This window comes from Triturus cristatus, chromosome 4_1, assembly GCF_964204655.1.
Source record: "Triturus cristatus chromosome 4_1, aTriCri1.1, whole genome shotgun sequence".
Taxonomy (NCBI): domain Eukaryota; kingdom Metazoa; phylum Chordata; class Amphibia; order Caudata; family Salamandridae; genus Triturus; species Triturus cristatus.
In genome coordinates this window covers 924,742,055-924,757,713 of record NC_140585.1, presented here as the reverse complement: position 1 = coordinate 924,757,713, position 15,659 = coordinate 924,742,055, and the positions used below count along the sequence as shown (strand labels likewise).

The window sequence follows — 15,659 nt, the reverse complement described above, 5'->3', positions numbered from 1 at the left end:
TATATTCACAAGATCAAAATCAGAGATGATGCTAAACCTGTTATAAGCAAGGTTAGAAATGTACCTTTAATTGTTAAAGAAAAAATTAAGGTTGAGTTAGATAAGTTAAAAGAAAATGGCATCATAGAAGAGGTTGAGGCTACCCAATGGTTTGCTCCAGTTGTTATGGTGACCAAACCCAATGGTGAGGTCCGTCTTTGTGGAGACTTGCGTGAGTTAAACAAAAATGTTGTGGTGGATCATTATCCTCTTCCGAATATTAATGAAATGTTGACCATGTTATAAGGGGCTAAGTATTTTACGACAGTGGATCTCACCTCAGCATATCACCAAGTTAGGCTTCATCATGAATCTCAAGAATTGACAGCATTCATCACTCCGTTTGGCACCTTTAAGTATGTACGCATGCCATTTGAACTGATATCAGCTGCAGCTGTCTTTCAGTGTGTTATGGAGAAAATATTGGATGGCTTATTGGGCATTAAAATTGATAAAGATGATGTCCTCATTTTTGGAGAAGAAGTTAATGTACATAAAAAAAGGGTGCGTGAGGTCTTGCAAAGATTCAAAGAAAATTGTATTACATTAAAAGCCAGCAAGTGTAAGTTTAATCTGATGGAAATTGACTATTTAGGTCAAGATAACTCAGAATGGAATTGAACCCAAAAAATATCTTGTTGAAACTATGAACAACTTAGTTAGTCGTCATCAAAAGAATAAGTTGTTAAGTTCCTAGGAATGACGGAATATTATAAAAAATTCATTCCTAATTTTTCTGAAAAAACAAAAAATTTAAGGTCTCTTCTCAAAAAGGGTGTTTCCTTTGCTTGGAGTGATGAATGTGAATTGGAGTTTTGCAAGGTAAAGGATTTGTTAAGGAATTCTTCCAGTCTTCAAAGTTTTGAACCGGGACATGAGTCCATTATTATGTCTGATGCAAGCTCAAAAGGACTTGGTGCAGTGTTCTACAAAGACATAATGGCATAGAAAGAACAATATTATTTATATCAAGAGCTCTGAGAGGTGCAGAACTGAACTATTTGGTTATAGAAAAGGAAGCTTTGGCTGTTTCATGGTCTATACAAAAGCTTAAAAAAATTCATATGGGGTAGTGAATTTTTGGTAAAGACATATCACAAACCCCTCAAAGACATTTTTGAAAATAAAGGGTTGGATGCTGTCCCTGCCAGGATCAGACGCTGGGCCATAGGCTTACAAGAATTCCATTTCAATGTGGAGTATATTCCTGGTTCAAGAAATTGGGTTGCAGATTGCTGTTTACGACTAGTTAACTCAGCAGACTCTTGTGAGAACAGTTTAGATGAAGATGAAAATTTAGATGTGTGTGAGATTAGAGAAGGTATTCTTAAAGAAGATGGATGGTAGACAGAGGTTAACAAAGATACTGTACTTCCGGCTGTTCTTGAAATAATAACAAAGTCTTGGTCTTTTTTAGATAAGAATGATGAAGAATTACAAGCTGTTTGGAAAGTTAAAGATGAACTATCTTATCAAGCTGGTCTTATATTCAGAGGCTCTAGATTTATTCCTCCTCTGTCTTTGAGGGAGGGTTTGATTTCTCTGGCTCATGAAAGTCATCCAGGGATCTCAAAAACCAAAGAGAGGTTAAGGGTGATGTATTGGTGGCCGGGAATGGACATTCAGGTGGAGCGTGTTGTGCGTGAGTGTGGTGAGTGTTGCAATGCTGATAAGACTTACAAATGCAGAATGCAACCCATGGTAATAAGAGATATTCCAAAAGAACCTTGGAATGAAGTCTCTTTTGATATTTTGGGACCCATTCGTCTTGGAAGTGTTGATAAATATGTTTTAGTTCTCTAAGACATGTTTTCCAGGTGGCCAGAAGTTGCTATTATGAATACTGTTGAGTCTCGGGATGTTATCACGTTTTTGGAATCTGTTTTTGAGAGGGAAGGATTTCCAAAATCCTTACTATCTGACAATGGAGTACAGTTGGTGTCTCGCGAGATGGAAGCATTCTTAAAAGTGAGAGGAATTAGACATAAAAAATCCTCTCTATATCCTCCTGAGACCAACGGTATGGTAGAAAGATTTAACTATCTTATCAAGCTGGTCTTATATTCAGAGGCTCTAGATTTATTCCTCCTCTGTCTTTGAGGGAGGGTTTGATTTCTCTGGCTCATGAAAGTCATCCAGGGATCTCAAAAACCAAAGAGAGGTTAAGGATGATGTATTGGTGGCCGGGAATGGACATTCAGGTGGAGCGTGTTGTGCGTGAGTGTGGTGAGTGTTGCAATGCTGATAAGACTTACAAATGCAGAATGCAACCCATGGTAATAAGAGATATTCCAAAAGAACCTTGGAATGAAGTCTCTTTTGATATTTTGAGACCCATTCGTCTTGGAAGTGTTGATAAATATGTTTTAGTTCTCTAAGACATGTTTTCCAGGTGGCCAGAAGTTGCTATTATGAATACTGTTGAGTCTCGGGATGTTATCACGTTTTTGGAATCTGTTTTTGAGAGGGAAGGATTTCCAAAATCCTTACTATCTGACAATGGAGTACAGTTGGTGTCTCGCGAGATGGAAGCATTCTTAAAAGTGAGAGGAATTAGACATAAAAAATCCTCTCTATATCCTCCTGAGACCAACGGTATGGTAGAAAGATTTAACAAGGTGTTGAAAGAGACTAGCCTGCGTGCTGTTTCTAATAATCTATGTTGGAAACGTGAGATTCTTAACAAAGTAAAGAATTACAGGATAACTCGACATTCCATAACAGGTTTTTCTCCTTTTGAACTATTCAGGAGGAGGAAAGCTAATACCTTGGTGTGTCCTTCCTGGGTTAATGATTTAACTGACAATGATTTGTCTCTGAGTCAAAAGGAAGAGTTAAAAGAGGTGAAAGAGCATAAACTAGCTGTTAAGAGGAAAATGTTGTTTGACACACGGAAAGCTACAAACAAAACTTATGTTCAAGTTGGTGATTTAGTCAAAATAAAGAATCCTCGTAGTAGTCTCTGTACCTCTGGATCTAAATTTTCATCCCCTTTGAGAGTTGTGAGACTTTTTGGAAATTCCATCAAAACAGAGGATCACTGCATCTGGAATTTGAATCGTGTTGTAAAAATTGCTAAGAAAGATTTTGTTGATACTAAACTTGATGTAAATATTCCTGATGAAAAAGGCTCTCTGGTCCACAATTCTGATGTGAGAAAGCTGTTCAGAATTTCCAAGAGACCCTTGTATTTAAAGGAATATGTATAACTCTTTGTACTCACATTTTCCTTATGTTGTTTTTGGGAAAGAGGGAAGGTGTGTTGTATCTTATAGCTATCACTGATGCACAGTATGAATCAGTGATAGCTCTCTAGGTTATCAGAATGTTGGGATTGTTGCTTGGTTGTCCCGGGTTATAGAATGTTAGTGCTCAAAGTTAGACAGTTACTCTGAGCCTGGATGCTATTGTGATGGCAGCTACACAGCTGAGGCTGGAGCGTTGTTAATCTGTAACTTGATTCAATAAAACCACCCTGCTCTTCAAATCTACTACAGCCTCCTACATCATTTCAACCTCCTTTTCTGATCTTTGGAAAACATTTCTATCTCTGCTTTTTTCTGAATTTCGAGAGCTCATATGTCCCAAGTATCCACGTCTCCTACAACTCACTGATCGCCCTACAGAGGCACCCTGAGAGAGCGAGAGCCCAATGATAAGTTGGTGCGCAGGGAGGGAAGGGAGAGGAGGGCAAGAGGGAAGGGAGAGGGGCAGGGGCAAAGGGTGACCATTGGGGGGTTTGGGGGAGTTGCGGGGGTTTCACATTGAATGACATAATCTCCCCTACGCAGTAGGGGATTTGAGATGTATTTTATGTTATTTTCATGTTATAAAATTAATAAAGAAATGTAAACCATAAAAATATAAGGTTCACAAAAATATCCTTCACAGAAAAGAGTATGTCTAACAGTCACAGTTTAGCAGGGTTATCTGTTTTGTACCCAACTTACTGGTTTAGATCCTCAGCTGTTCGGACACCTCATCATCAGATCTGTAGCAAATTCTCATCACAGTACTGGAAAAAAAGTCTGTGTCTAAAAGGGCACATTAGCTGGCCACTTTCCTCATCAGCTTCTCACTCTAACTTGCTCTCATCTACATTTTAGGAGGAATCCTCATACCTCCTACCAGAGCATGGTAGATATTTAATGGTAAAGCACACTAGCATAATGAATATAAAGGGATACAAATGTACTTTCTATGGTATATCAAATAAAAACATAGTATAACATTCAACTATATTACTATTGGGGACCCCGGAGACTTAAAATTGTGTTGAACTGTGTTATTTTGTTGCACTGTTTCCCTGTGACCAGAGGAGAAGTACTGCTTCACAATTTTTGAGCAAATATATTTTTTGTGTGTTGTTTGCTCTCCACACAGCTCTACCCTAGAGTAATATAAGAAGTCTCAATACCCAGAACTAGGGTGGTTGCCCACTGTGAAGAATGTTAGTTATAACTACAAAGGAAAATATTTACTTCATTAAAATGACAGTAAACTGCTGCAGTGCTGCTGCAGTGTAGCAAGAAAATACTATGCCCACACTGAACCTAGCAGAAGATAGTGCAGGTTGTGTAAAACACCCACACATAAACACAATTGACAAGAGAAGATAATTTCATATCAAATCATGAAAAAACTGAAAGAAATGAAGGCTTATTAATGTGGGTATTCGGGTTGTCTGTCTACCTGATGGGTATCCCTGTGAAAGAAAATAATAGCAGGTATACCATTCCTTTCTCTCTAACATGAAGAAAAATATATATTCGTCACGAAATATTTGCCAGAACTATGTGAGATTTTGGAAGGGTATCAAGCAATTTGGGCCTGATTCATAATTTGGTGGGTGGCCCAACCTGCACCATGGCGACGGGGTAAATAACTCCTTCTCCCTTACGGAGGTGCCACCCGCCAAATATAGAAATGTCTACTGGCCCTAACATTAACCAGAACCATGGTCAATGCAAAATGATGGAGCTGTATGGCAAACATATGAAAAAAACTGTAATTTTCAGAAATAAAATCCCAAAGCTGGATGTACTTTTTGAAAATAAAGAAAAATACACCTCTCACTATGGGAGTTTTCTTCCATAGAAAGGGTGTCATTGAGGACTTTTCCATACCACTTGCCGCCAGGTTTTTCCTAGCGGTTCAATGTCATTGAAAATTGGCTGTATGTTCACCCATCTATATTAGGAGGGTGGACATACAGCCATACCTCTAACAACCATTACTCCATAGGACCATCGGAGGGGTTTCATCACAGAAGAAATGGCAAAGTCTCTGACGTGGTCACACCCACTTTTAATGTTGGTGGAGAGGGAACTCAGTCGCCGTTGCAATAGAGTTCCCTCTTCACCAACATATAACTCAGGCCCTTTGTTATAGTTCTTAAAGCTGGTTTAGAAATCCCAGGTCTTAAACAAGTTAGTGTATTTTGCTCATCAAATGCTTTTCTTCCTGGGCTTCACTTTGCAATGTAACTTTGTACCTAAATAAGTGGATCACAAAATGCCATTTCACATGAGGTCGCAAACACTCATTCTTTTTTAATGTGTATGAGGAAGCAGGCATTTTATACCATCCTGCAAATGGTTGCCAATGCAAGGCTGCAACCTGTGAGTGACAGTAGAACAACATCCCTGCTTTTGCATTCCCTGCATGCCAACATTTTTGAAAGAGCAGCTCCTCCCTTAAATAGACAGGGCTGCTTTTAAAAATATAAATGTTGGCTTTTAAGGAATTATTTGGGTGCAGCAAGCAGTGGCACCCCCATTATATCCCCGAGGCCAACAACCACTATTCACTTCGTTACACTTTGCCAATCAGATATCATCCCACGTTGAGAGCCACTGTCTGTTTTATGGTTTCCAACCACAATTCTAATGCAAACCCTTTATACAGATATTTGCAAACTGCAGAGAGAATGGAGAAACCGGATTCACATCCCCTTTTCTTTGCAATTCATAGTGAGTCACCAAGAGCACTTTGAAAATCAGAAAGATATTATCTAATAGCTAAGTGGATTTAGTACATTGTGACACACTCGTTTGTGGTTGCAAAGCCTCCATATTTGGGAACGGCAGACTTCTCAAACATAAAAGAATCACAGGATTTACGACTTCAAAGAATTGTTTTGTACATCAGGCCCTATATTTTTTCACAATGTTCTCAAATAATATGTGATCCTGTCTCCATATTTGAAGTGTGTTATTCGTCCTCTAAAAATAATTCTAGTCTTCCATTTTGTATTTCTGTTGCAATTAACATTCTCAAATAATATCTAATCCTCTCTCTACATTCTAAGTTTGTTATTCATCCTTCCATTTATAATTTTGTCCTTCCATTTTGAATTTCAGTTGTAATCTAATTGCCTGATGCACACTTCTCATTCATAAACCAGGGATGTACAATTTGCACATTGACTGATTTGCAAGTCAGAATGCAGTCTATTTATGGATAATCATAATCTGAAATTGTTCTTTGCAGGAGGTTGAAAACGAGCTGCCTAAGGAATATTAATAAGACATTTTAAAATTTGCCACCCCTTATTATTGGCTGCACATATAGTGACAGTGGCCTGCAGGGGACAGTCACACCTCTGCCTCTGCATTTGCATTCTTAAACGAAAGTTGTTTCAGGCAGCCCAAGTTCATATGGGACTATTGCCACTTTAAAAAAATGTTTCCTTTGGGAAAGACATCAGTGTATCTTTGAGGCCACCAACCCATTTGTTAAATGGGAAGTAGTCCCAGGGAACAGTTTTGGTTTTGCAGATTAGATACCATCTCTGTAGGAATCTGACTCTGTAAATACCATACCAAAGTGAGGTATAATGTGCTCTGAGTCCAGTGGAAAGCCAAAGGTAGGCAGAGGTAAAGTTAGATAGCACCTCACTCTCTATTTGTGGTAGTGTGGTCGAGCAGTAAGGCAGTATCAGAGTATAGTGTTAAGCAGTTGTTCTACACACTCAGTCAGCAAATCAATTCACACAGTCAAAGACTGAACTTCAGACCAATTGTTTTTGTATAAAAATATTATTTTAGTTATTTTATTTTTTAAAACCAAGCAAGCCTTGCACAGGTAAGCAATAAATACTTTACAGTAGTGATGCAGTTTGTAAACAGTTCGAATTGTAATTGTATATGCACTTTGTTTTGACTTACAGTATGGCTGCAGAGAAATGCAATACTTTGTAAATACAGTACATAGTCTTGAATGGGCTTTTCAGTAAAATACCAGGTAGCTTACTTTTTAGATTACTTTTCTTACTCAGAGTAGTATACCTGGATACTACTCTGGGACATTTCCTATGAACAGGTAAGTAAAATCAATTTGGTTAAATAGTACAATTTTAAAGAATTTCTTTAGGTTTTCAAACTCCACACTTAGACACTTTTCCAAGAAAAACAGTCAATGTTATCCTATAGAGAAAAATTGTGTTACCGGTTTTGAGGTAAGTATTTGGTAGTGGGAGTTGAGGTTTTGGGGGTAGACTCAGAGGTCCACCAGGGTCAGGGATGCACTCTTGTTACACCCTCAGCGGCACTAGGGCAGCTGGGTGCAGAGTGCAGAGGCCCAATGTTATCCAAAGGGGGATAGGGGGACTCCGGTTGGTGGATGCTGACAATCAGGCCACCTGGATGTGGGAGCAAAGCTCAGGGCAATTGGGGAAACAATGTAGCACCAAAGGGACACCCTGAGCGGCACTAGGGCAGCCGGGTGCAGAGTGCTGTTTTGACGGTGGGCACCCTGTTGTTTGCAATGGGGAACCTGCGGTTTGCAAAGGCACTGCAGGCTTTGGGACGAAGGTCTTCTGGGTGCGACCACTACTTCGAGAGGTAAGTTGGAAAGCTAGGGGTTGGTTAGGCACTGTCGGTTTGGCCACCCAAGGCCGTGGGCCATCGGGTGCAGGGATGCCTTTTGGGGTCGGATCTTCTTCCCAGCTCCTGGTCGCGGTTGGGGGAACCTTCCAGATTTAGGCTGCAGGCGTCAGCTGGAGGCTTGAGGTAGGTCAGGGGTCGCCGGATCTCAGGTTAGAATCGCCGGGGGGACCTTCTTGTGGTGTTCACCTACTCGAGCTCGGGCCTTGGACGGCGGGTGCAGTGTGGGCCCGATCCGCGGTGTTCGGCCAGAACCAGTGGTTGCAGATGAACAAATCCGGTGTTCACGGGAGACACAGTCTTTCAGATTGAAAGCAGGCAGGTCCTCTGGGGTTTTCGAGGTTGCTGGCTGCAGGACACACCAGGATTTTGCAGGAGCAGGTTCGAGATGGAGACAGGCCGGTAGGGCTGGGGCAAAGTCAGTGGGCATCTTCCTCTTGCTAGCTTCTGCACGGCTGTTCGGTCCTTTCTCTTCTTCTCTTGTAGTTTCTTCTTGTCTTGTAGTTTCTTCTTGTGTCGTAGTTTCTTCTTGTCTGAGGAAGCAAGGTTCAGGGGTGCCCCTAAATACTAGATTTAGGGGTGTTACAGGTAGGTCAAAGGTAGGGACCAATGGGTCCCTTCCCTGGGGTGGGTACCCCCTATTATGCCACCTTCCAGTGGGAGGGGGCATGAGCCTATCCCTGGTTGGCTGAGCCCCCCATATGCAAGATGGCAGGGGCTGAGAGTTGTGCTTCACCTCGCCTCCCCCACCTGAGGGGTGGAGTTGGCAGAGGTGGGCACACCTCTCTTCCTCACTTGTTTTTACTGCCGGTTCTCCCGGGAGTGGGGGTCACAACCAGTGGAAACCAGTTGCTGAAAGCAGCAAATGGCTTGGGGAAGCTCACAAGGCAGCAAGCCTTTGAAGCTTCCCCTTTGTGAACCCTGCTCATCCTAGGGGAGGAGGCTTGGCACCTCATCCCAGGATGTGCATTGTTTCAGGCCCCAGAGAGCAGCAGGCTCTCGACCCAGGGGTCCAGAAACATGTCTGGTTGTGGCAGCTAAAAAACAGCCACTCAGCCTGGACACTAGTGGTGGGTTCATTTTCAGGGGGCATCTCTTAGATGCCTTCTGTGTGCTTGTTTCATTCAATTCCACACTGGCATCAGTGTGGGTTTAATGTGCTGAGAAGTTTGATACCAAACGTCTCAGTTTTCAGTGCAGCCATTATGGTGCTGTGGAGTTCATAATGACAAACTCCCAGCACCATATACTCTTAATGGCAGCACTGCACTTACAATGTCTAAGAATGGACTTAGACACTGTAGGTGTACAGGGCTTATGCACCTGTACCCTCACCACTGGTATAGTGCACCCAGCTAGAGGGGTGACTGATCTATGCCAGGGCAGTGGGTTGTAGGCATGGCACACAGGGATGTGTGCCATGTCGACTCTTCACTTTGTTCTGCGCCAAAACATGCAGCCTGCAAGGGTAGTGTGGGAGTGTAATGGTACAGGACCTCGAAGGGTGGCACAATAAGTGCTGCAGCCCTTAGAAGCCTTCTCTGCTCACAGTGCCCTGGGTACCTGTGGTACCATTTACCAGGGGCTGTCCTGTACCCAGATATGCCAATTGGGTCTAGGCTTAAATGCAGTTTTAGGGAAAGAACATAGGCCCTGGGTACCTGATTAGCAGGAGCCCAGGGCACACTCAGTCAAAGCACATCAGCAATTCAACAAAAAGTGGGGGCAACCTTGCAGAAAGAGGGCACTTTCTCACAATCTCCTTTGAGGTGTATCTGATAAATGGTTTGTGATCACATTTGCAGTCACAAACCACTGATGCATCCCTTTCTGAATCGCAAATAAGATGGGATGGCCCTTTTCAAACTGCTTCCTATTGTTGATTCAGAAAGGGTTGCAAATGCCCTTTCACAAGTCAAAAACGTGTTTCACTTTTCCAACTCTTACACGGGCTTTTGTAAATAGTAAAACAGTATTTTGTGGTTGCAATCCCCATGATTAGCAAGTTGCAGGTTTTGCCCTAAATATTCCAATGCTCCTGAATTCACACAGTAACGCAAACTTGTCCATTCCTTAGATATTTTCAATATTTGATAACAATAAATAAATTAAGTCTTGCTATCAAATTCCAGAATAGACAAAGTATTTTACAGTATGGAGAAAACTGTAAAGGGAGTGGATAGAATTCTCAGAGTTGGACACCAAATCGGCACTAATTGTGGCTATCTTAGAGCCAAGCCAATTAAATATGAGTGGTCAGCATACACTGCCCTTGGTTTTGTATTTGCAGATTCAGCCATTCTTTCTCCATCTGTCTCGATAAGGAGCCCCCAAGGATCATACTCAACTGTTACCCCTCTCACTGATCAGTGTCATTTCTACTGACTTTCGCTCAAATATGTAATGGCAGTGGCACCACGTAATTTTACAAAAGTATTAAAGCTGCAATTTGTAACAAACAAGAATTTGTCTAAATTGTTCGTCTTTGAGACAGTGAACGCATACAAAGTTTCATCTTTTCCTGAATGTTTTACACTCTGTACTGACTTTCGCAGTACAAGATGCGCCTGATATTTCAATGGTGCCTTTATTTTAGTGTTTGAAAGTATTATGGCAAAGGGTGAATAGTTCTACTGAGTTATCTTAGAAATTATCCCCACTGATTAAATAGCAACAGCTAAACATGATATACCAGTTGGAGCTTTAATATATGTGAGGTACATAAATACTATTTCTATCTTGCTTTTAATATGGTATTAATTGTTTCATAACTCTAACAAAACAATTAAACAAGCATTGGAAATGCCAATAGGATTGCTTGAAAGTAATGTATGCTAATGTCAAGCATTACAAGTAGGTAGCATGGGGATGTATACGGATATGTGTGGAAGTAATAAACTGTAGAATAATATAGGTGTAGATTAAAAGGTCAGGTGACAGTTTCATTGTCAAGCCAGACCGAAAAATCCATATAGGGTAATGACTGCCCTCCTCCCATCTGTGCTGCTGTAAGGGTTAAAATATACATTACCTAGGGCTTGATAACAATGGCGGACGGACCTCTGTCCTCCCGCCATCATCTCAGGGATGGGGACCCCCTGCCTATAAGGCGGCAGTCCCACATATGCTATTACAAAGCGGCCGTCACCACAGCGGCCGCAAAAGGCATTTTTTCCATTGCGGAGGGTGCTGCTGGCTGCAGCACCCGCCACAATGGAAAAAAGACAAGTTTGGCTTTTCCCTGCACTACATGGCAGACAACACGCGGTGCCTGCCACATGTGCAGGCAAATGTAGGGGGGCACCCCAAATGCAAAAACCAACTGCCCCTGCATAAGAGGGAGGGGACAACGGATACGTGGCCGTCGGTGTTTCCGACCGCAATGGTACCGCCCGCCATCATAATATGGCTGGTGGAAAATGGCCTCACGATGGCAGTGAACCCGCCACCGATTGCCTGTCAGTTGCGGGTTCACCGCCATCACAATGACCCCCCTTAATTATCCAAGACACTTTAATGGCATTACAATGTCATGCACGTGGCCCTGAAAGTTCAAGTTCACTCAGCTGGATAAATAAACAAAATGGTCAAAGCCGTGTGGAGGATAAGCACTTTGTTGTAGAAGCATACATGTTCTCCTGTCTCATAACATGTGGGAGGAGACAAAGCCCCTCTCCTGGTGATTCTCACATAATTGTCCAGTTACAAATGTGCTGTCAAGTCAGACCATAAAAACCTGCATACGTAGCACAGCTATTTCTCCAAAGCAAGTGCTACCAGGTCTTAAATGAAATCATGTTCATATTTCTCACCAGAACCATTCTAAAATGAGCAACTGAGCATTCTCCCTGACAGCCCCAAGTCCCAAAATAACTCTCATGACCCCTGAGACGACTACACAGCCTCATTAGTTCCAGAAACTACTGTAACTCAACTACTAGACTTCCACTTTAGCTTTGCTGAATTTACCATCTAGCTGTAGGTGAAATTCAAGACAGAGCCAGCCTACGTCACTGAATCAGTGAGGACAGTCACCCAAAGCATACATTTCCTATTTAAAAAAAATATGTTTCCTCCTTTTTCCCAGGCAACCTGGTCCAGTGTCTAGCCCGCGGGATGCCTCCTTCGCTCAGAGGTAGGTCAGGGATGACACTGGCTCCTCACTACATTTCCTGTAACTGACAGGTAGCTGCATCTCAACTCCCCCATACCTGCTCGCATCTCCGGAAGCAGCCAGCTGCATCTATCAATTCGGTCAGAACTATTTTCAGGGACACTTGACATGTAGGCACTAATAAATAAAATTGAAGGCTGTCCAATCCCCGTGTCCAACTCCCTAACTACGTGTGCATCATTAAAGAATCTCAACATTTGTTTATACCGGATATCGCGGATTATGAGCTAGAAACATTCTGGCATTATTAGTACCACTTTGGACAAAGGCAGTGTCCTTACAGGTTGGGATGTCTGCATTGTACAGAAGACTTTTTGGAATGATACCTCCAGCAAAGTGCAGTCACACCCACAGACCAATGACATCTAGATTTCTTTCTACAGCTCTCTAACCTACATAGCAAGCACTGTTAGGAAACAATTTTCAAACATGAGATCAGCATATGATAAAATTATTTGTGACATTATTAGTTATATAATTCTACAGATTACCAAAGCTTTAAAGGATGCAGTCATACCTTTCCTCTCCTTTGAAGCAGTGTGAGGCAGTCAACACCCACCCGGTACTGAAGATCGTCCCCCCACACAGGTGGCCAAAGTATCCTCCAGCGGGCTGCTGAATGCTCACCAACCAGGGCCAGGTCCCTGGCTTGGCATCAGTGCCCCCGACGATGCGGGATCCTCGCTCTCCTACCATGGGCCGGGTGCCGCAGACTGCACAGGTTGAAAGAGGTAGAATCAGAGCTCTTCAGGTGGGGCACAGTGACACAGTGACAGTCAGAGACATCAGCCAAGCATTCATCATCACTTGACTCTCAAACTATCATACTGTTGTGCACAAGAAAAGCATGCCTTTAGATACAATTTTATAACTCCAGCATGGGTTAAAGAAAAAGCTCTTGGGCAGCAGCATAGGAGGTACCACTCATCAAAATACTTACTCTTTGGGTTATAATGGAGATAAGTTACAATCTTCCACTGCTGATTGTATGTGCAGTTCTATTCCTACCTTTACATTTTTTCTTGAAAGGTTTTGGAAGACTTTCTTATCCTTTGATCAATTTATTGTGGGGATAAGGATATCATTTTTAAAAGGGGTTAATTGAACATTTAAAACGAATTTGCTACAGATGGGGGTAGTTGCCGTGATATGTGTCATTTTGGAAAGTCAATTAGTGGAATTCTTGATAGTTTCAGAAGTCGTCGCAAAGCCTCCTTAGTTGTTGGGATCTGGGAAATTAAAAGTGTAGGATCCGTGATATTTCACTAGGTTTTGTTTTCTCCTTTTTCGAGAAAGTGTCTTCATCACTATATCAAAGGGCAGGTAAAAACAGTCTGTTTTGAGACATTTCAGCCAGTCGGGTGAGATATAGACTAGTCTGAATAGAAATTGGTAGTGATCCTGAGAACTAGATTACTCTGAAAGGCTAGGACTGCAGCAGTGAAAGTAACAAGCCAGGCATGCCTGACATCTGTTTGAATGTGCCCCACCCCAATCACATACTCATATGCCTTAATCTGATAGAAACTCAGTTAAATTTCAGACGGGCAGTTCATCTTTTAACACAACCAATCAGAATTTGTTACCATAATCCTTGGGTTCTAACCACACCTCTTCTTAGATATGCCAGTCTTGCTGCCTCTGAGAGCAGCACCGATGGTGGAAAGGGGATAAATACAAGACACTCAGAAATGAGGAATGAAAAAAGTAATTGATACACACATTGCTTGTTGGTGCTTGAGCAGCCGAGGATCCATAGCAGGGAGAGAGAAGAAAGGAGGAAGGCACGACGCATCTCAGATCCAGGGCACACGAAGAGTATCTTGTAGGCCTCACTCGGGACAGCATCCCGGTGGGTGGCTCAACCAATGAGCAGGCATTGTGATGTGTCTTGGAATAGTGGCATCATGGAGTCATTTAGAGCACAATGGCAGAAACTCTAAAATAGAACAGTGAGTGCATAGACCTGAGATACAGAAGCAGTGCTAAGCTTACAGTGGTCAGAACTGGGTGATACCTAACCTAACCTAAAATATGTCCCTTATACGCAAACAGCACGGTCAAAGATAGGGGTAGGCAATCCAGTATATTCGAAGTGAGAGTCAGGTCAGAGCCAAGTCAGCAGCCTGACTTGACCCAACAGACTAAAGCATGTTTTGAGCTATTATATGTTGTTTGTCATTTTCTCTTCCTTTTTAATGGTCTTTTATTTAAATTCTAAGACCAAAATGCATGCAATTAATGCAATAGCTATCCAGGTCTCAGGAAATTAAACGGCGAAATCTGCCAAAAAATGAAAATCTCAGCCACAAAACGAAGGTAGATCAGGATATCTCTACATATGTTCACTAGCAGCTCAATAAACTATTCAGTCAACATCCATATTATCCATATTATAATAAAAGTGATGAATTAAAATAAAATGCAAACAGAAATTATGGAAGAATTTAGTAATTGACAAATCTCTGAATTCCTTTGCAGTATCTGCAATTAAGAAATGTCAGAAGCTCACTACAGAACCTTCTGACCACACTACATTTCTTTGGAAGGGCCCTTGAGGTCAGTTAGAGCCAGGGATGAATTGGCCTATAGGGCAAACAGGTAGTGCCCAGTGGGCCGGACTGACAGATCAGTTTATGGGCTGCTTTTATGGCCAGATGACCCATTATTTGCTGTTGATTCCTTTGATATTACTACAAACCTTGCCTGCAGCAAACACAAATGCATTCAGTCTCGAATACTTTGAATGATACTCATACAGTATGTCTTTGCAAGTTCAAAACTGGCCTGCTTTACAAATGTGGGCCACTTTGTTAGCCACTTTTATTTTGGTGCCCAGGCTATTTTTTTGTCCTAGGTAGGGTTGCAATGAACGAGTTAATTTATTCAAAAGACTTTTACTGGTTCCTATCTGAACAGCTTTATTCACATCATAGTATGACTATGCAAACTTATTTTCAAATGGTGGGTCTGTACTATATTCAACATATTTGTGGAACATACAAGAGTCAAAACATAAAGTATCCCTGGAGCTGATGTACCAAAGGGTTTTACGGCAGGCAAGATCTTTTTGTCCTTGGGGACTTTATTATTCATCTTGAGGCCCAGGAGGACCGTGATACTGCGTCCTTACTGCAAAGCATGGCTTCTTTTGGCCTGTCTCAGAAGGTGGACAACCCCATGCATCTGGCGGGTCACACCCTTGGCGGTCATTTTACCAACAATTCCTGTCTAGACGACGTGAACACTCTTGCTCTTCCCTGGTCTAATCATAGGGCTGTGTTTTTTTTAGATTCACTGTAAACACTCAGTCGCCTCGGCCCCGGCCTCCATTGTTCTTGACAATGTGGAAACTGCAGTTGAGAATTACACCCATTAGGTAGAATATGCCGTACTGACTGTAGCACCCGAAAAAAAAGGTTAAAATCAGGAGACATCGCACTACTGCCTCCGGTTCTCCTCGGAATTAAGGGTTAAAGAAAGATCTTGGCATTCTAGTTATTGTAATGGTAAAAAGGCCAAATGCAGCCTCTACTTGTCCAAATATAAATCCATGATTT

The 15,659-nt window shown here is 42.0% G+C and overlaps 1 protein-coding gene across 1 annotated transcript in view; it reads right to left on the bottom strand.

The window, feature by feature from the left end:
* LOC146855831 (acrosin-like) overlaps nucleotides 1-13,894 on the bottom strand; it is a 104,930-nt gene extending 91,036 nt beyond the window's left edge. Inside the window, exons 1-2 of the mRNA XM_085651178.1 lie at nucleotides 13,822-13,894; nucleotides 12,617-12,812 (exon numbers count right to left, since the gene is read on the bottom strand). Of these exons, the coding sequence (XP_085507304.1) occupies nucleotides 12,617-12,812; nucleotides 13,822-13,894 (269 nt within the window). The remainder of the gene's footprint in view (nucleotides 1-12,616; nucleotides 12,813-13,821) is intronic.
* Between the last annotated feature and the right edge of the window lie 1,765 nt (nucleotides 13,895-15,659).